Source organism: Amphiprion ocellaris, chromosome 6 (genome assembly GCF_022539595.1).
Source record: "Amphiprion ocellaris isolate individual 3 ecotype Okinawa chromosome 6, ASM2253959v1, whole genome shotgun sequence".
Lineage (NCBI taxonomy): Eukaryota > Metazoa > Chordata > Actinopteri > Pomacentridae > Amphiprion > Amphiprion ocellaris.
The window spans coordinates 19,743,968-19,763,793 of NC_072771.1; the positions used below are offsets into that span (position 1 = coordinate 19,743,968).

The 19,826-nt window shown below is 41.7% G+C and overlaps 3 protein-coding genes across 4 annotated transcripts; 2 read left to right on the plus strand and 1 right to left on the minus strand.

The window, feature by feature from the left end:
- The first annotated feature begins 982 nt into the window (after positions 1 to 982).
- On the plus strand, positions 983 to 2,900 carry ppp1r3c2b (protein phosphatase 1 regulatory subunit 3C2, duplicate b). The gene is made up of 3 exons (XM_023291318.3): positions 983 to 1,067; positions 1,201 to 1,276; positions 1,501 to 2,900. The coding sequence occupies exons 2-3, from the start codon at positions 1,263 to 1,265 to the stop codon at positions 2,372 to 2,374; spliced, it is 888 nt and encodes a 295-aa protein (XP_023147086.1). The 5' UTR covers positions 983 to 1,067; positions 1,201 to 1,262; the 3' UTR covers positions 2,375 to 2,900.
- Positions 1,121 to 9,199, minus strand: LOC111582572 (phytanoyl-CoA hydroxylase-interacting protein). Its single transcript, XM_023291317.3, has 5 exons — positions 9,006 to 9,199; positions 6,673 to 6,842; positions 4,500 to 4,674; positions 4,190 to 4,307; positions 1,121 to 4,106 (listed from the first exon to the last, which is right to left on the minus strand). The coding sequence occupies exons 2-5, from the start codon at positions 6,838 to 6,840 to the stop codon at positions 3,560 to 3,562; spliced, it is 1,008 nt and encodes a 335-aa protein (XP_023147085.1). The 5' UTR covers positions 6,841 to 6,842; positions 9,006 to 9,199; the 3' UTR covers positions 1,121 to 3,559.
- A 2,628-nt stretch (positions 9,200 to 11,827) lies between these two features.
- polr3d (polymerase (RNA) III (DNA directed) polypeptide D) lies at positions 11,828 to 17,263 on the plus strand. Of its 2 annotated transcripts, none has more exons than XM_023291321.3 (9): positions 11,828 to 11,988; positions 14,207 to 14,371; positions 14,571 to 14,614; positions 14,713 to 14,867; positions 15,030 to 15,154; positions 15,912 to 16,077; positions 16,261 to 16,508; positions 16,589 to 16,741; positions 16,837 to 17,263. In XM_023291321.3, the coding sequence occupies exons 2-9, from the start codon at positions 14,213 to 14,215 to the stop codon at positions 16,951 to 16,953; spliced, it is 1,167 nt and encodes a 388-aa protein (XP_023147089.1). In that variant the 5' UTR covers positions 11,828 to 11,988; positions 14,207 to 14,212; the 3' UTR covers positions 16,954 to 17,263. The 2 variants fall into 2 exon arrangements, with proteins under 2 accessions (XP_023147089.1, XP_023147090.1); XM_023291322.3 differs by having other exon boundaries at positions 15,912 to 16,071.
- Positions 17,264 to 19,826: the final 2,563 nt, after the last annotated feature.

Consider the following 19,826-nt stretch of genomic DNA (forward strand, 5'->3'; position numbering starts at 1 on the left):
GCCAGGAAAAATCAACTTGTGTTAGACATAACATGCAGTGTGATATTTAGAGTGCATTAAAGTCCCTCTTCAGTCTTTGATTAAACCCATAAATACTCATCTCTGATTATCAAAGTGAAATATTTTAGGTTATTTCTATGAAGGTAATCCATTTAAACCTGAAAAAGTACAATATGATGTATAACATTTTAAAAAAACTGACTTTAGAAATGTGAATTTGAACAAACAAATAAAACCTTAACACATTTAAATAACTGAATGGTTGTGAAAGTATTTATGTATTAAGCACCACACCGAAAATGATCATTTCAACTAAAGCAGCTGTCTAGAATTCTCATAATGCGTTGGCAGAAATCTTTACCGCTGTAAAACAAATTCTGAGGTCATCCGAAGTTATCGAAATATCCAGAAGTCTGTGTCCTTGATGTGTATAGACATGCTTGAAGTAGCTCAGTATAACCTGGGAACACTCCCTGCTTAAGTAACTTGCCTGCTGAGAGTTGTTTGTAATCTGGCCTTCCTGGGCATCGTACATGCTGATGGACTGCAGGACAGTGATCTCTTTAGGGCCGGAGCCAGCTAGCAGAGGGCTTGGATCCAGGCCCGGGCCTCTGTGGGATCTGTGTTTATTGACAGGTCTGAGAATAGAGCTCAGGATGACTGGGATAGTTTCCACAATGCAGAGTGGAATTACATGCAGCTGGACTTCATGTATTTAACGCTCCGGACAGCACAGGTGTATGAGGATAATGCAAAGACAGCGTGTCACATAATGGTTAACATCCTAGTGCCAGCACATTCTGTCAAACACCGAATTATGCTGAGCGGAAGCAGCATGAATTAAACATTAATAATGTTGCAGAAAATGATATAAAATCGTTGCATTGTGAAAATCTGAAAAAACAACTAACCACAAATCCTGGCTGATTGGTCAGGAGAGAGAAGAGGGTGGAGCTACACAACATGACATCCTAACTGAGGTAGTATAAATAGGATATGGTGCCACAGTCTCCTGTGGGTAAAGGAATGAGGGGCTACGTAGTGCGACTTGCTGCTCATAGGAGTCTGTAAGTAACATTTAAATGAACTTTTAAGACTCAGTCTCAGAACTGCACAAATATCAAAGTATAACAACAAATTTGCTCTTTTTTTATTATTTAAATGCCTGTTGTAAACCTGACATATTTTTCTGTTTTCTAGAACTCCAACTGAGCACTGAGGAGAATAATCCCATCGGTCAACACCAGGCTGCCAGTGTGAAGATGTCCAGCACAAGGTGCGTACAGTGATTGAAATGTCTTGCATCACTTCATCATTCATGATCAAAAAGTGAGCGTGGATTAGAATTATTAGATAATAATCTGAAGTCACTCTCTTGTTCACCTTGATTCTGTGATGCTTCTTCACAAACAAATAACAGCACAATTACAATATAGACAGCTATGATCACTCTTACATGGCAGCAGTCTTAATTAAAATCACCATCTCCGTCTTTTCCAGTATGGTTCCAGTGGTTGGTGTCGGATCAATGGCCCAGTCAGCCGGACTTGTGGAGATCGCTGTGAGGCTGTGCTTGAACCAGCGTAAAGAACTGTGTCCTCACGTGTGGGTTCCCATCCTGAAACCCCAGCGACCTTGCATCCGGCCTCCGCCTTCAGACCAGCTATCATCTGGCATGTTAAGCCAAGCTTATCTCACCCACCCTTTCTCATCCCTCTTCAGCGACTTAGATGATGACTTCGACGACGACGTTTTCATCCCCGCGAAGAACAAGCGTGTGGTTTTCGCGGACTCACGGGGCTTGTCTCTGACGGCCGTGCGAGAATTCTCTGATGAAGAAGAGCAGTCTGGCCTCGACTTGCTGCCGTCGCTGCAGGGTTTGGGTAGCATGACAGAGGATGGCTACAGCTGCACCGTCAGCACCTGCTGCCCAGGAACACGTCTCAAACTGGACTTCCCACAGCCCTCAGCAGATTTCCAGGCCTTTCGCGCCAAGCTGGCAGAGAGCATGGTTATCCTGGAGAGCTGCAGCGTGAGCGAGCAGACCCTGCAAGGCACCGTCCGAGTCAAGAACATCAGCTTCCAGAAAGATGTGCGAGTGCGCATCACCTTTGACTCGTGGCAGAGCTACAGAGATGTTCCCTGCACGTACCTGCAGAAACGCTTCGGAGGACCCCAGACAGACATCTTTGAGTTCGACATTGCCATTCCTAAAGTGCTAGATGCCAAAAGGAAGATAGAGTTCTGTTTGTCTTACTTGCCAGGAGGGGAGAGCGAGGCTTTTTGGGATAATAACGGCGGACAAAATTACAGCATTACTGTGTGCGTGAGCTCACACCTCTGCCATGGGAAGAATCTAAGTGAAAGGGCATGACTTACTCTAGTCAGGAGGGATCTCTATTTATATCATGCATGCTGCGCCAGTGCAGTGGGTATTTTTTTTCATTACATCTACATTGTTTTTACTCTGAAATGGTATTTTTTCTCATGTTTAGACATCTCAGCAGCTACAACGGGTCAGTTTTGTTGTATTCAATTTTCCTTTCCAGTTTCCTTTCATAGTTCAGCCTCTTGTCATGTCCTACATTGTGGCTACTCACCAGCAAATGGATTGGTCTTGTGCACAAGGGAGGGGGATTCCTTTCACTCTGGGCATTTGTGGATTCACATATAGGTCAGACACAACTGGGCTGTAACAAATAGAATCCCCATAGGAGGAACGAAGCTAATCTTAGCTCAGGAATGTTTGCAGCTGAGGTGTGCTGCCAGAGAGTTACTGTGGGGACCTTTGAGATACCATCTTCCCCATTACCTCTCTGTATTCAGAACCTCAGCACATCAAATGGCTTCCAGTGTCAGAATATATCATATTAATATGGAATAAAACTGCAGCATTTACACATTGTGTGTTATCAAGTGTTTTGATAAATTTCATAATCATAACTCTGCAGTCAGCGTTCAAAAAGTGTCTGGAGAGGGTGCCACGAACTACAGTTAAAGCTACCAAGTATAATTACTGATTAGACATTTGGCAATTAAAGACTGGGTTTTGGAGAGGGAACATCTGGCAGTGACTTTGTAGAGAGAGGGAAAAAATCTACATTTTTAAAAAAATCTTTGTTCTGAAGTCTATAATATTTTGTCTCGTATTCCTTTTTTTGTAAAATCAATCACATCAAACTCAAGCAAAACAGAAATAACACCACTTACACATAGGGGAAAAATATAAATTCAAAACAACATGGAGGAAACAGCATGTAGACACCTGAAGGAACCACTTATGACTCTCTATCAATAGGGAACACAGATTTTCTCCAGTTTTCTAAAGCCTGTCATGTTTTCAGTGTATAGTTTTACTCAACAGTCATGGATGGGCATTCACTGTTTTCCCAGCTGCAAAAAGTAAAAGTCCTCTATTTAAAACACTCTAGTCCGGGCAGGGGAGGAGGTGGTAAAGCAGCACGGACACACCCTGAGAGGTGGCTGTTTCCACGGAGTTCTGACCTTCACTTGATGGACTCAACTGTTTTGTTTCACACGCTCCCTGGTCTGTCCTCCATCAGCGTCCCACACTGATGTTGCACACTTTGCAGCTCGGGTCCTTCTTGGCGTTGGCCGTGGTCAGACTCATGAGCTGGTGGTGTCCGCTGATCTGCTCCACGCTGCCCTGATCCAAATGAACCGGCTCCGTGAAAAGCACCTCCAGGATGACGTCACTGGCGTGGCAGTACAGAGGCTCCTCCCCCTGTCTCTGGGGGGCAGTGTAGGTCAGGAAAGGGTTGGAGGCCAGGTCCAGCATCGGGAGACGGGTGCGACAAAAGGTGTCTCCCTCTGTGCCCACTGGGGCCAGCACCAGCACCACATAGTGGTAGGCTGTGTACATACAGTAGAAGTCTGCAAAATACAGGGAGATGTTGGGGTTCAGCAGGTGTCCAGCTGGGATCTGGAAGCGCAGCGGTCCATATGGGGAGTCTTTGGGAGGGAGGCCGGTGTCGAACTCCGTGTTGCAGCTGAAAAAGACTCCTTGCAGTTTGCCGTTGATAGGAGAGCCGTGACTCCCACTGCTGTCCTTCAGGGCCGGACGCATCAGTCCTCCACCTTCCCTCCTAATTCAAGACATCAAGAGAATATGAGAAGTGCACTTAAGTGCTGTGGGTAAACAACAAAGAGAAGAGGAGGCAGCACTGACCTGACATAGTCAAAGTAGTCTGGGTGCTGGTTGCGATAAAACACAGAGAACTTGAGCAGCCTCCCTGCAGAACCTTTGGCCTTGTCAAGAAGCTGCTGTAGGTGTTCCATGGCGTAGTCTGCAAAGTTGATTTTTGAAGTTGCGTAATCACTTCCAGTCTGCACTACTTTGAAATGCTAATGATACCCTGTGCCTTCCTGCCACTTCTGTGCTGTACACTTTGTTTCATTATTTTATATTATCAAATCCCTCACACTCCATTGCATACATAATCAGTGTTACTTTATCTGCAAGGCGTGGTGCGTCTTACCCCCGGTGCAGAACTCCACCACCTGGCTCCACTCTGACACCAGGTAGTCACCGTCCGGCTGTCGGACGGCAGTTTGAACAGCAACACAGTACTCTGTCCGCGGACTGAGGAACCAGTGTCCCCTCACTGCCATGGGAAGGGGCACAGCTTTGGCCACCAGCTTGGTTGGCACATCCTGCAGGATAAAACAGGAAAGAATTAGCATCAGAAACAGGATGCGAGACTAGAACAGGCTGCCGTGTAGCTTTGTTCATTTGTATTTCAAAGCAAATGTAATGCAATTGTTAAGTTAACCACTCCCCCCCTTAAACTTTGCCTTATTAGTGTGATATTCCATTTGAAGCCCATGCTGCTGTAACTAGGATACATCTAATCAAATCAGCGGCTTTGTTTTGACCAAGGCCTCTAAGAAGCATAGCTAATTACTTCAGGCTCAGAGGCCCATATATCCATGGCAACATCTCTGGTGCAAGTTTGTTTGTGCCCCTTTGTGCATCAGAGAGCAAGAGCATATCCTCCGTACAGGAAGAACTGACTCAGTCCTACCCGTGCATTGACTTCACAAAAGCGCTTTTGCAGCGGTTGAATGCCGTGTGTAATAATAAACCATGATTACAGCCAGTATTTTGCATCTGCAATGAAGGGAGATAAATACGGAAAATCAGGAAAAAGAGGAAAAACTGAAAAGGAAAACAGAAGAAAATTAACAACATTTATAAATAAATAAATAAATAATATGTAAAGAAGCAAGAAGATACGATGTGTTTATAGTGGTTTAGGGTGTGGAGACAGAAAGAGAGAACTAGACACTCAATCGATCACTTAAATGATAATAACATCCATAATAGCAGCTCTGTAAAGGCACTTTAGCTAAACGCTAATGGCAGCATTCTAAATGCTCACTGATGTTACGCAGGGATGAGGGATTTAGCACGTTTCCACATCTGCACAGAAATTTATACAGTCAGGTGACAAATTAAAGGAAAAAACTGGTTATTTGACCCCTACAGTGACGGGATCTGGTGTCTCTGTTTCACAGTGGGGGGAATTTTGCTGTTACAGTTTGGGTCTGCTTGTGCCATTAGAAGGAAGGTTCACTGCGAATCGATACAATTTTCTTCTGAGTGATCATCTGTATCCTGTGAGGAACCACTCCTATGGTGATGGGAGTGCTCTCTTCCAGGAATGAAAGTGTCCGTTTATTGTGCACTAGGGTTCACTGAAAGGCTTGATGAGTCTGAAAATGATGTAAGTCATATGCTATTACCATTGCAGTCACTACATCTCAACCCAGTTTTCACCTTTAGGGGATTTTGGACTGACATGTTATGCAGAGCTCCCCACCACCATCATCAAAACAACAAACGAGGGAAGAACGATCCCTTCAGAATAGTTCCAGAGATTTGTAGAATCAGTGTCGAGGTGCATTGAAGCTGATATTTTGGTACGTGGTGCCCCGAAGACACTTCATGTTACCTTTTCCTTTAATTTGTCCCCCTTCTGTATGTTGTGCATAGAGATACAGTTCATGCAGGGACTGCAGATGTAAAGCAGCAGGTTGCTAAATTCAGAACATCGTGTCTCCTGTCATCGCTTGAGATTAATAGCACCTGACAAATGCATGTATTAAAGAAGAAAAACTGTTAAAGAATGCGTCTTAGTCACCTTACTGCATGTCTGTGCTTTAAGAAATGTGTCTGTTTTGTAGATTTAATGATGTTTGATGTCATTAACATGAAAACTGTCCAGTGCTGCAGCAGAATTTGTCAGTTTTTGTGCACATTAAGAGGAAACAATGTACAAGTGAGTCACTGGCCCGAAGCTGTTGACTGCACACATTTTCCTCTTCGCCTGTATTGGAAGTGACTGAAAGGGCGCAACCGCAGTTTTCTGTGTTCAGACTAGTGCAGAATATCATGAGGCATCTGTTAAACCAACTGGACTTCAATGAAAATGCATGTTTTCATGTCTCATTTACTGCTTTTCTTAAAGGCCGTACAGAAGTGGGAGGGCTTCTTCTAAGCCACTTATGTGGTGAAAATTGATTGGTGTGAATATGGAGCATGAATGTAGAAAACAGAGCAGGAAGCAGAGCAGGGGGCAGAGCAGGGAGCAGATAGGCCTTAGGGAGAGGACAGGGGAGGATACGTGAGGTCATGCGGCAGTGTCAGACCCTGTGTTTAAAGCGGTTGGGGTCCCTGTTCTCTTTGCGGCTCAGGTCAATGAAGAAGTGTGTGGCTCTGGCAGTGTCCTCGGAGGTCATGTCCCACATGATGCGGAAGGAGTCGCAGGTCACCTCGCAGATCTGGATGTTGCAGGGAGTGGAAAGAGGGGCGTCCATGTCTGTAATCCATTAAAATTAGAGATAAAAGCGGATAGTTAGACTGGAGTGTAATCTGGGACTGTAATGCCAGCGCTGGAGATGGGCGAGATCTGCTCAGAGAGATTAAACTGTGTCACAAAGCGCCGTGAAGTTGACACAGTAGCAGTTTAAAAAGCACCACAGCTGAGGACACCTCTGACAGAATCAAATTAACCTTTCATTTAAGGATCTGTCTGCCAGCCTTTTTCTTCGCCGTCTCACTCCTTTCCCCCTCCTACTCCCCTTTCTTGCCCTTAACTGACATTTCACATCATTACACAACTCGATACGCTCCCAGCTGAGTGACTGGCCTCTGCTTTCCCCGTTCATTTCATAATCCACCTACAGCAGTCTCCCAGCAACCACACGTCTGCAGCCTCCCTCAATCTACTCCGGTAATTCTCCAGGAATGGGTCACAAACAAAAAGATTACTTCACCTGTCAGCAACAATTTCAACCAAGGGGAGCTTTTTTCTGTCTCCTTGCAGAAAGGTGTGCACTTTCAAAACGGCTGAGCAAGTCAACTCCTTTCAGCTCAAGGAGAATCTTCTTACAGCTTTTGAATCGACAGAGAGAAGGAGGTATCAGCGGCAGGTGATGTATGATCATATTTCCTTAGCTGCCTGTCAGCAGTTCGATCCAGGCTGCTGCACAGAGCCTTGAGTGCAGCGCTGGAGGTAATCTGTTGTTCAGCCTGTGTTTGTTTCATTAGCTGTCACCTTTCCTCCTCTTAGCTGATGGTGAGTCTCTCCAGCAGGCGCATAATGCTCCTGAGACATCTATTCCTCCATAATTTGCTTGTAATTCTAATCTGTCATGAGTTTGTTATTGCAAACGCCTCCTCCAGCAGAGCTTACTGATGCAGAATTGCAGCATCACAACACCAAAGCGACACACTGCATGCTCCCCCCTATTCTCACACTGAGCATATGCTAAATCGCATATGTGACTAAAAATAACCTTCTAACAATATAGCACCAACAATCACAACGTGCTCATTTTGCTGTGTGTGTGATCCGGCAAACTGCCTGACTGGTCTGCTGAGGTGCTCACCAGCCAGGATGATGGACAGGCTGCTGCAGCTCATTAAAGCCTGTGAACTGTGAAATTCGTGCCGTAGCTCGATCACACGGGGACCAAAGGAGAGAGCTGTGCATCACGCACGTGTGTTTCCATGCGTCTGTTTTCCAGCTGCTGTTCTCATTTCTTACCATTTCAGAGATAGAAAACTGGGGCAAGAGGAGATTCTCGCAGGACAAGTCATCAAAGCTCCATGTCTCTGTGTGTGCTCCACTTTTGGATCGAATACATGTGAACACAGTTCAAGCAAGGGTTTCCATAATGCTGCCCTCATTTATAAATCAGCCTGTGAAAAAGAAATGTGAGCCAATTATCTCCACTACGAAACCTGCTTTGACAGACAGCTGCTCCGAATAGGCATCTGGGTCGAATTGATAATTACACATCATGCACACGTTGGGTTGTTAGTGCTCAGTTATGGTCCTTATCCTGAGCTGTAACACAGAACACACATGCAGATGTTGCTGCTACAGTCATTCATATGGAGCAGGACACAGAAAGCAGCTCTTTTCGGTTCTTTTCTTACAGGAAGAAAACCTTTAAACCCATTTAGATAGTTGCACGAGACAGAGAAAGAAAAGGAACAAATTTCTCCGCACAGATTTTAAACTGGGGGCTGAAATCTATTAGTTCACTTATCAAGCTGTTAAAAGAAATCTTGTGTGACTGCAGTTTGAAGTGCGGTTTAATTTTGGAGAATGAGCATCAGCGTCGTTACATGAACCAGTCAGAGCTTCTCTATCAAATATTCTCACATTCTTGTGCAGAATGGCACTGGTGGGATGTAGTAAATATTCAAAGTTGGCAGAAAAATATAAACGCCATCACTCCCGCATGTGCACTTCAACAGAACAACATACAAATAAAACTCATCATCCCAGCTATGTATTGCACTCATCTGGCTTTATGTCCTCTAGAGAAATGCACACATGACACGCTGCATCACAGCATGAGACTGTTTAATCTCTACAACTTCACAATTGTCCACAAAGGACAGTGTAATTGATTTTTTTATGGGCATTTACAACCATCAATATGCAGAGTAATTTAAAAGAAGTCCTTACTTGTATGAGGCTCAGATTTGTGATGGGAGAAGATTCTCGCCAGGCTGAACGGTGCTATCTTCTTATTCTGCCTTCTTCTAGCCGCCTGCTGCAGTCGATGATAGATCCCCCAGGAAAACTGATTAGGAGGTGAAACGAACACACGGGCTCCTCTCTTCTTCTTTCTCCGTCTGTTTCTCTCTTCCTCTCTGTGTCACACAAACACTCTAACTCCCCCCACCTCCTCCCCCTGCCTCCCTCCCTCCACTCCCTCCCAATCTCATGTTTTTTCGCTCTGGGCTCTGCATGATGTTTACTTGACTCCTATGAAGCCGCACGGGATGAATTAAAACCTAAAAGAAGCAGCACCAAAAACAAACAACAAAAAAAGAGAGAAAAAAGAGGAGAATTTTTCCAACTGCAGTGTGTGACCACAGTGAGACACTCAGTCAACCTCGTCAGCATCATGCCTTCGCCAGCCAGCCGTGCACAACACATCACTCGTCAGTAAATCTGCCCTGTGGCACAACATCCACATACAATCTGATACAGTCTGAACACTTAGCTGCCTGCATAAATGTCACGACTCAGATATGGAGACAGTATGGACATTCGGAGTGTAAGAGGACAGGGAATTTAAAAAAAAAAAAAGATTCAGAGTTTTACACACTCTGCTTGCTACAGTATCAGAAAAAGAGATTATGCTATGAGTGATGTCCCAGTAAATTACATAGAGCACCATGAAGACCTCAAAAATATACATGTGCCAACTGTTATGCCATATGGACCAACTCCACAGGGCATCTCCCCCCAGCCTATCCGGAGGCGAGGGATGCCACGATGTAAGTCCAGAGTAAGCAGATTTCCACTGGCATTAATTTTCAGAGGGATGTTTTTGTGCTGGTTCAAACCCGAGGGACAACTTAATTTAGGATTCCATGAGAGATTAAAGAGACCCTTCCCAGATTAATGGCTATAATCTGCTGCTAAAACAATGGACGCGAACATTGGATAAAGGCAGATAACAAAGGGATAAACTTACAGTGAGAGTGCAGTCCTTTCACAAACACATAATATTTATATTTGAAAAATGACAAAAGATATATTGCCGTAATTCCGCACACTGTGTGGCGTATTGAAAAGCTTCATTTATTTCCAGCCAGCCGCAGATAAGTGATACCCTCAGAATGTAATTAAACTGCAATCATCCATCATTAGTCATGCCATGACAGTGCGGCTCTGTCCAAATAACTCTCTCAGTCCCAGAGATGGGAATAGAAGGTTTATTAGATGAAGGCTACTTGTGTGTGTGTGTGTGCCTCGAAAGGAGAATTTGACCCAATTTCTGATTTCAAAAACATGTCTTGTGTTTGAGTTATCCCTCCACACTGGCAGATCTTTATATTTTCCAAAAATTGGGTGGATATATCGACCACAACCTTCCCTCTGAACAACAACCGAGGGGTCAGTCCATTATCAGAAGGACCAGACACCACCGAGCTGGAGTGAGTGTTCAAGCTGGAGGAGCAGCCTGAAGCGGGGCTTTATTTCTCTCTTTTGTTACTCCTGTGGGATGGTGCCAGAACAATTTGCATTTTACAGACATTTAAGCATCATTTTTGCATTTCTTCACATGAATCTATCCATATAAAATGATCTATACATTTCAAAAAAGCATAAAAATGAACAATTCGTGCATTTCAGTCATGGGTATATACTAACAGAGCTCAGCACACATTTGCAAAACTTACATCACATTACCTCTTTAACAATTATATGAACTACTGTACATCATCTGGTAAAGATGTACAGTAAATGATATGATGTTGTGATATGAAATTAGATATTGTCTTGAGTTCATGTTACTCTAACACAAAGCTTCAGTATTAGTGTGAATGTTGCAATAAAGTAGAAGTAATCTGAGATGTTGGTGGATGTGTAGATTGAAAAAAAACAGTAAAAGTTGTGATAATGCTGTTGCAGTCTAATAAGTGTTGGAGCATATATCATTATAAATAAACACACAACCTGATATGGTGATAATAGGGCAGTCTAGTTATTTTCTATCAAATCTACTGGATTATGGTGACATTTTATACATGCATGCATCAGCAGTGACTAATGACTTTAAGCCCCTCCACACTGTCTATCGCTGTGCTTTAAGATTTATTTCTGGCGATAATTATAATACTCATCATTGGGAGCTATGGCCCTCAATCTCTAGAAGGCCGGATAGACGATGGGGTTTATTTATTTATAAGGCCATTACAGTATTTTTTTTACCGATGTACATTAGGCCATTACTATCTTTTAATGTGAGTCCTGAGCAAACAAACAGTCAAGCTTGGAATGTCCAATTTCACTCACTATGTACCTATAAGCTGGAATAATCAGCAGAAAAATCTAAAACTGGACTCTGGAAATTTTTGGTTTAAAATGTCTTATGTTACTTCCAACTGTTTGTTTGAGCTGAATAATTTCTGAACTAAATGTTCTAATTAACATACTTGATATTTTACTGACTTTTATATTTAAAGATTAGCTAAATTTATTAGGCAATTTGTGAGTCTACGTGTTTTATTTCTTTACAGGGCTCTATCGTAAATGAAGCCTCCATGCCTCAATATAATTTAAATAAAGGTTAAATTAATAAATGAATTGACTAAAAGCTTGACAATTGTATTGGACTTTTATAAATTAAAATAACATCATTATTAATACACTTTATATGATAATGTTTCCATTTTTTTTATCAGCACTGCCATGTAACAAACCATTTACGTGGGGTGACAGTGTATATGATAAATGGTGAACATGCGCATCTTTCTGCGCAGGCTTGATCCGCGTGAGCTGAGAGGATGACGACAACACGGAAGTGTCATGGCGCCGTGCATCATCATCACCATCATGCAGTGTCAGAGAAAGCAGCACTAGCTCAAAACAATCTGCAACGACTCTCAAGTTTCCTGTTAATATTTGATAAAAACGTCCGGGGAATACTAAGGTGAGTACGTGGAGAAGCGGAGCGAGTCAGAAGTTTGTCCTGACAGCGTTAAAGTTCACTAAACTTGTTCCGTATCTTTGTATTCGTGAAGGAATTTAGCCACGTGTTGCAGTTTTTTTTGCTGCCTTGTTGACACAAATAACTAAATGTTATGTGAGGTGGTCGCAATATGGAAAATAACAGTTTAAAGTGGTGGTTTGATGTGTAGTTACTCAAATACTTCAAATGGCACTCACTCAGTGATTATGTCACTGATTTATTCCTGCAGTGCAACACCAGAGACTTCTTAGTATGGAAAGACTGATGCCACAAACAAGGAAGTTTGCTATTTTAAAAGTGGCTGAGGCTACGCTAATGGCTAGGAGCTCAGTTAGAAGGCAGTCCCAATTTCCCTAAAACAGTTTTTGGAAAACAGTAACTGAAACTGCTTTAGATTTTAGGCCTTAGTGGGCAGTAGAAATGATAGAACAGTGAAATACTAACAAAAAAGAAGAACAGCAGACAAACAGGAGACAAACTGTTCAATCTCAGTCAGTACTACAGTAAACAGAGGAGAATGTGCTAGCGTCATGTGATCCTCAGTCATCATCACTCCTATTTCTACTGAACATTTTCAGTTACAATAATCCTTATTAATGAAGACGCCTAGTTATTAATGACAGGATCCCTGCTATTACATGCTGTAAAAATAATATGCCTAATGCAGTTGGCTTCAAATATCGCTCTTTCTTTATGACAAACAATCGGCATTGAAATAACTATATTACTCTACCTCGCCTTCTCAGATTAAAAGTGCAAAACTAATTTCGATTGTTTTGTTTAGACTAGTCTCACTTGGCCTTGCCATTCTGCTAGACAAGTAAATTTAGCCAATGTACACAAAATGTTTCTGAGCTGTTCAGCTGGTGACAAATAAGGTGTGGCTTCAAAGGACAATGATCGGATGGTGTGTCCAGTACACACACTCTTCTTTAACCAGTGAATGTAAAAATTCACCTTAAAATGCAGCTTTAGTTGGCACGATGACACAGATGACGAGAAAGACAAAAATATGTTCTTTGCTGCTGGATGCTGATGTATCTGTTAGGGTCGTAGCCAGGTGCTTGACCATCCACAGCTCCACCATCTTTCATCCAAGGATTCATTTCAACGTTGGTTGTTTTATGATGTCACATTGTTGTAGAGAAGCCATTTACTGGCACAGCAAATACTTAATCTGTTCTGTTAATGTGATGGATATAATTTATTGAAATATTACACACTGAATTCATATTTTTATGTAGTATATGTTATATTTAGGGCTGCACAGTGGCTCAGTGGTTAGCACTGTTGCCTTGCAGCTAGAAGATCCCTGGTTTGCATCCTGGATCCTGAGATCTTTCTGTTTGCATGTTCTCCCTGTGCATGCATGGGTTTTCTCTGGGTACTCCAGCTTCCTCCCAGCATCCAAAAACATGCTGAGGTTAACTGGTGATTCTAAATTGTCCGTAGGTGTGAATGTGAATGTGATTGTTTGTCTCTATGTGTAGTCCTGTGATAGACTGGTGACCTGTCCAAGGTGTCCTCTGCCTTCACCCTAAGCCAGCAGGGATAGACTCCAGCCGCCCCACAACCCTGATGAGGATTTAGTGGTGTATAGATAATGGATGGATATATTACATTTAGTAGAACTGTACATATTTATTTGCAAAAGAAGTCACTATATCATTAAAAGTGGTTGGCAATGTAGAAAACATTAGTGACTGTTTGTTGTCACTGGTCACATTAGGACGATGACAAAAAAAGGCTAAATTAAATGAAACACTGACCCACAATTACAAGTATTCTCATATAAATTACAGATATGTATTTTATAGTTTCATTAAAGGTAGAAATAAACTACTTAACTCACAGTTAGGGATCAATATTTACAATATGAGTGTAAACTATTGAAAAAACAGTTTGAAATCAGGCAGGACTTAAAAAAATTTGCATATATTCCACAAATTATCCAGCCCTACTGATCACTAGGAAGCAGATAATTACTCTGCCATTTGGAGATGATGAAAAACATTTTAAAAATTACAATTTGTAATATTGGTAGTGGTGCTCTTATTAAAAACCACTTCAAACAGTAGTAACTATTATTGCAATTAGACAAAAATCGGTGCTTGTCGTCATTTTATCTGGCAGTTACATATTTGCATAAGACTTTAATCATCCCCTGCTTTTGCCACAGTTCAGGATGGCAGACTCAGGTGACCCCAGCGGTCAACGCGTGCCGACTCCTGGAGGTAGCGGTAATATAGGACTGCTGATGGGCCGTCGACCACCAGCTGCCCTCTCTACTGGCCGCCTCCCATCAATGCGATCAAGAGACCTCACCCTGGGGGGAGTAAAGAAGGTACTGCACTTTATCACCGTTTCTCACCACAACAGAGTAACCTGGAAATTTCTTGGTTTTAATGCACAACCAAAGTTAGGAAATGCCTCCAAAAAACTAGTACTCACTTTTAAAATTTAGCGTATGGTGATATACATACAATGGTTTCTCAAATGGTTGCCTCATCGCTCATATTTTTCTCTTTTTTGTCCTTTTGCAGAAAACATTTACACCCAACATTATTGGCCGAAAAGTTAAAGAAGAGTAAGTGCATTAAGATGTAAGTCTAAGATGTGTGTTTTGCAGTTGCTTTGATTTTTGACTGACATTATTCTGCTACTATTATTATTCTGCTGCAATAGAGCAAAAGTTAACGTCGGGCAAAGGAGAGACAGGAAGGATGCAGATCGAGGTCGAGGGCCGAGAGATCGAGGCCGGGGCCGAGGTCGCGGAGAGCTCATCCAGTCCCACTCTATTTTTGAACAGGGGCCTGCAGAGATGATGATGAAAAAGAGAGGTAGGGTTCCTGCTGGATAAGCACTCTTTCTGCACTGCTGGCTTTGGCAGATGTTTTTATTTTTTTTATTTTTTTTACCCACAAGTGCAATTACACAGTTTATATTATGCATGCATGATTGTTTCTTATCTTAGTTTAAGCGAACCTCATTATCACACACAGGTGGCTTTGAAAGTGAGAGAGATGCTCCGAGCACGGGACCTTCACCCATCATTAACATTAAAAAGGAAAAGCGGGAAACAGAAGAGGAGACCAAAGAGATTCTGCGCAAGCTGGAGCGAGACAATGTGAGTCATTTGTTGTCAGTAAGGCTCTAATTAATTAAAGACCAGAATCCTAACCCTAGTCTTCAAACAATCGATTAGTCGTGGAAAAGAAACCTATAGATTAACAAAACTGGCTACAATGCACTCTACCTGCTCACCTTGTTAGCCTAAATGAATTATAAATACACATAAAAAGCTGGAATTTGCAACATAATGAAACTGGTTATTTTTTACTAAAATCAGGGCCAGTGTTCACCTGCCTGTGTTCATATCATTTCTGAAGTTATAATCATTAATTAAAATCATTTATTCAGTTCAACTGTTGAAGAATATAACTCCGACATGTTCACCTACCATTTTAGCTGATGTGTCATGTTGGTTGCAAACTGCTGTTTGCAAAGTTTTCTCTCAACTTTTAGGCCCTCTGTTTTAGGAAAGGGCAGCTACACAGATCACTACTTAATTAGCTTGGAACCGACATTGAGTTAACCATCAGTAAATGTAGTATATGTTGCAATCTCCTTAAGATTGGACCAGTTTAAAGTTGTAAAAATGTTGGGCCTTCACAGATACTCTGAACCTCCCACTGCCACAAATAATGTATTAATCCTGGAAAGCTTCTGTTCCTTGGGAAAACAACACCAGTAGTTGTCTGAACAATGAGAATTTGGTGGGACAGCATATGAATTGAGCAGTTGACATAGAGACTGCAGTCCTATGTGTCGGATCTTTTTAAAGGAGGTGTATTTTACTTCATTTTCTTATTATGTTCTTTCAGTTCATAGACGACCCCTTCCTGAGGAGTGAGCAGAGGAGCTGCCCTGTTCAGCTTCCCCTCGCTGTGTCCGGATGGGGATTCAAGGAGGAATTTAGTGACACTGCTGTTAAAATTGAGAAGACAAACGAGGATTGTGAACCCATGGAGCCTGGAGTTGAAGGTAACGGTAGGTCTTTGGACTTATAATTGACTCCTTCATCACTTTTATGATTTTGCAACAAGAAGAGACAAAAAGTCCTGCATTTAGGAACCAGTGTCTAAGCCTGCAATGTGATGGGTTGTGAAAGCAAGACATAAACATGTTGTACAAATAGCTGCTGTCTCACAATAGTCGTCCCTTTATCTTCAGTGAAACAAGAGCCAGAAGAAATGGAAATAAAGAAGATAGAGACGTCTTTCAGGCCTCCTCCGCTCCCTGAACCCGAAGTTCTTCCTGACCTGCTGCACAAATGGAGTCTGAGCAAGGCCGATGAGCTGTTCTTCGTTCAGCTGCCCGACTCGCTGCCCGGCCAGCCTCCCACCAAAGAGCACAGGCCGGTGAAAACAGAGGTGCAGTCAGAGGACGGACAGTCTGTGCTTCTGAAAACAGAGTCTCAGGTAGATATCACTGTCGTCTGCTATTTAGTACACGATGAAATGGAGGTTTTATGCGTAACCGCTGTTTTAATTTAAAACAGGAGGAGGAAGCTGAAGACAACAGCTGCAATCTGAAAGATCTGCGGGAGGGTGTCATAGGAAAGATGCTGGTGCGGAAGTCTGGCCGGGTGCAGCTCATACTGGGACAAGTGACGCTGGATGTGTCTCTAGGAACATCGTGCGCTTTCCTTCAGGTACAATAGTAACACATTTATTACAGCTTCTCTCTTTGTTTCCATACACTCTATCATTTTTATCTTCTCTTCTTCCTTTCCCCCTGTTTTCTCAGGAACTGGTCTCTATTGGCACAGAGGGAAAAACTGGCAATTTGACTGTATTGGGGAATGTTAAACACAAGATGGTTTGCTCCCCAGACTTTGAAGCTCTGCTGGAGAGCAGCGCTTGATGCTCCTCCTCAAACCTCAGACGGACGCACTGACAACAAGCTCACTGACATCTAATAGAAGTATGACGGCGATTGATTATTTTCAGAGTTGCTATAGTAGCATTTAAATACACTATCTATAAATATGAAACAGAAGCGAGGTTTTATTTTCATTATTTCCATCTGGTAGAAGAGGTTTATTAATTCATAGTTCAAAGCTTGAACGGTGTGCCAAGTTTCAGTACTGTTTCTGCTTCTCTATATCTGAAATTACTTGACAAGACTGTACATGGATGTAAATGTGTGAATAAAAACATTTTTTGTTACTCCACTATGCTGAACCCTTTGAGCGCTTGTTTCACTCTCACAGCAGAAATATCTACATTTATTTAGCTAGTTTTCCATTTGATTTGTTCAGCCATGCAGATAAAATGTTAGCTTTGCTTGCTTTGGCTTTGAGATATGTTAGGTTTCCGGTAATTGCATTTTGTTTGTGCTGACTAAAGCATTGAGGAATTATATTAGAAAAATTAAACAAGGTTACACAGCTTACAGTGGTGAATAGAAATTAAGCACATTTGGTCAAGCACAGTATTTAAGTACAGTTATGATGTGCTTGTTCTTAAGTATGTCCATATTACGTTACTCTCTACTTTTACTTCACTATATTTTGTGGACAAATATTGTACTTTGTATTTTCCTGCATTTATTTTAAAACTGGCTACTATTTATGTGGCAGATTTAGATTATTAAGGAGAGACAGGAGGTGACATGTTACAAAACTTGCTCAGTTGATTACTCAGAGAAAGACAAGTTGTTTTTGTGTTGCAAATTTCTCAAATTGTATGGTTAAATATGAAAATGAGGTAATATTTACCTAAATCTGCTGTAATTTGCATTAGTTTTCAGAAGAGAAATCTGAACAGTAGACAAACCTATGTTCAAAATTCTTCTTTGATTCTGTTGACATGTTGAACCAGTGGTTTTTAAAGATGCGATTCTGGATTTCTTTTGTTTATTTATTTATATTTTATTCTGCCTTGAATAAGAAAATACTGTCGCCAGCTAGAAAATAATTTATATCAATAATTTTAGCCATGTTTTTAAGCCATGAATTTATACATACTCTGTAGTAGAAACATTCACAATACAAGCAGGAATAAAAATGAAAAGTCTAGTCCATGAAAACACTACTGAAGTGGAAAGTATGAGAAATGAACTAATTTTAAGAGAGCGTTCTTTAAAAATATATCTAGTAAAAATTTAACATTTGTAATGGAGACCGCTAAATGTAACGGATAAAAATGTAAACAAATATCACAATGAAACTTCCCCATCTAATTTCTTACATCAAGACAATTAGTTTTTATAGTGCAGGTTTTCTTAGATTTGATGTTTCAGTAGCTAATGGGGTATTACCTCATTCAGTATGCACTAATTTGCATTAATGTACAACAGACATTTTTTCTTTTCTTGTCAGAAAAATGACAAATTATGGAAGCAAAAAACCCGTAACCTCAACATTGAAACTGAAATCTAAAAAAAAATTCTTTTTGCAGTGTCTTGCCTGAGTATAAAATATAAATAAACAAGTAAATACATTAATGTAAGTTAAGCTACCCAATAATATATCAATTGGGAGTAGCTCAGACATTAATGAATTAACCCTGTAAAACCCATTGTTGCAAAAATACATCAGTTTTCTTTTTAGGGTCCGAGCACCACGAAGTGGTGCGAGGAACCTATTGAAACCCTAGGAATTATTAGGGTCCGAGCACCGAATGGTGCGAAGACCCTATTGGAATGCAAGGAATTATTTATTAGGGTCCGAGCATCGAATGGTGCGAAGACCCTATTGAAACCCGTGGGTTTATTATTAGGGTCCGAGCACCGAATGGTGCGAAGACCCTATTGAAACCCGTGGGTTTATTATTAGGGTCCGAGCACCGAATGGTGCGAAGACCCTATTGGAATGCTAGGGTTTATTATTAGGGTCTGAGCACCAACGGTGCGAAGACCCTATTGGAATGCAAGGAATTATTTATTATTAGGGTCCGAGCACCGAATGGTGCGAAGACCCTATTGGAATGCTAGGGTTTATTATTAGGGTCTGAGCACCAACGGTGCGAAGACCCTATTGGAATGCAAGGAATTATTTATTATTAGGGTCCGAGCACCGAATGGTGCGAAGACCCTATTGGAATTGGTCGGGTTTCTTATTATTTTTATTTTTTCTCCGGGACAATGAATTGCACTTTTGGCGGCTTTATCATACCCCAAAACGCGTCAAACTTGGCATGCTCATCAGGACTGGCGAAAAATTTGATATTTTAGGGGAGGTGCGCATGTGTGTGGCAAAAAGGCTCCATAGCGCCCCCTACAAAGTTGCAAAAAGTGGTCATTAGGCCAACTGGCAAAGTGTTTCATCTACAGCTACAAAATTTTTTATGCATATTCAGCACATCAGGAAACCCAAAAAAGTCAATCATGGCCACGCCCTAAACCCAACAGGAAGTCGGCCATCTTGAATTAGCTGTAAATTTTTTGAGATTAATAACTCAGCGGGGGTAAGTCCGAGAGATGCCAAATTTGGCCAGTATATGCAACAGCCCAACCTGATAAAACGTTATCAAAATGCTCTGTAAAAGTCAAAGGGCGTGGCCATGTCGACTCCCAAAAATACTGATCCTTTGCCATGAAACAGGAAGTGGGGTCTAAATCTCTTGTACATAATCCAATCTGCCTGAAATTTTACATGTATGATCAGTGTACTGCCCTGACGACATCCATGTATTTGTATACATTGACAGGCATAGCGCCACCTTGTGGTAGCAGGAAATAGACATTTTTTTACACTTTGATGTACTATTCTTAGCACCTTGATCAGATTCACC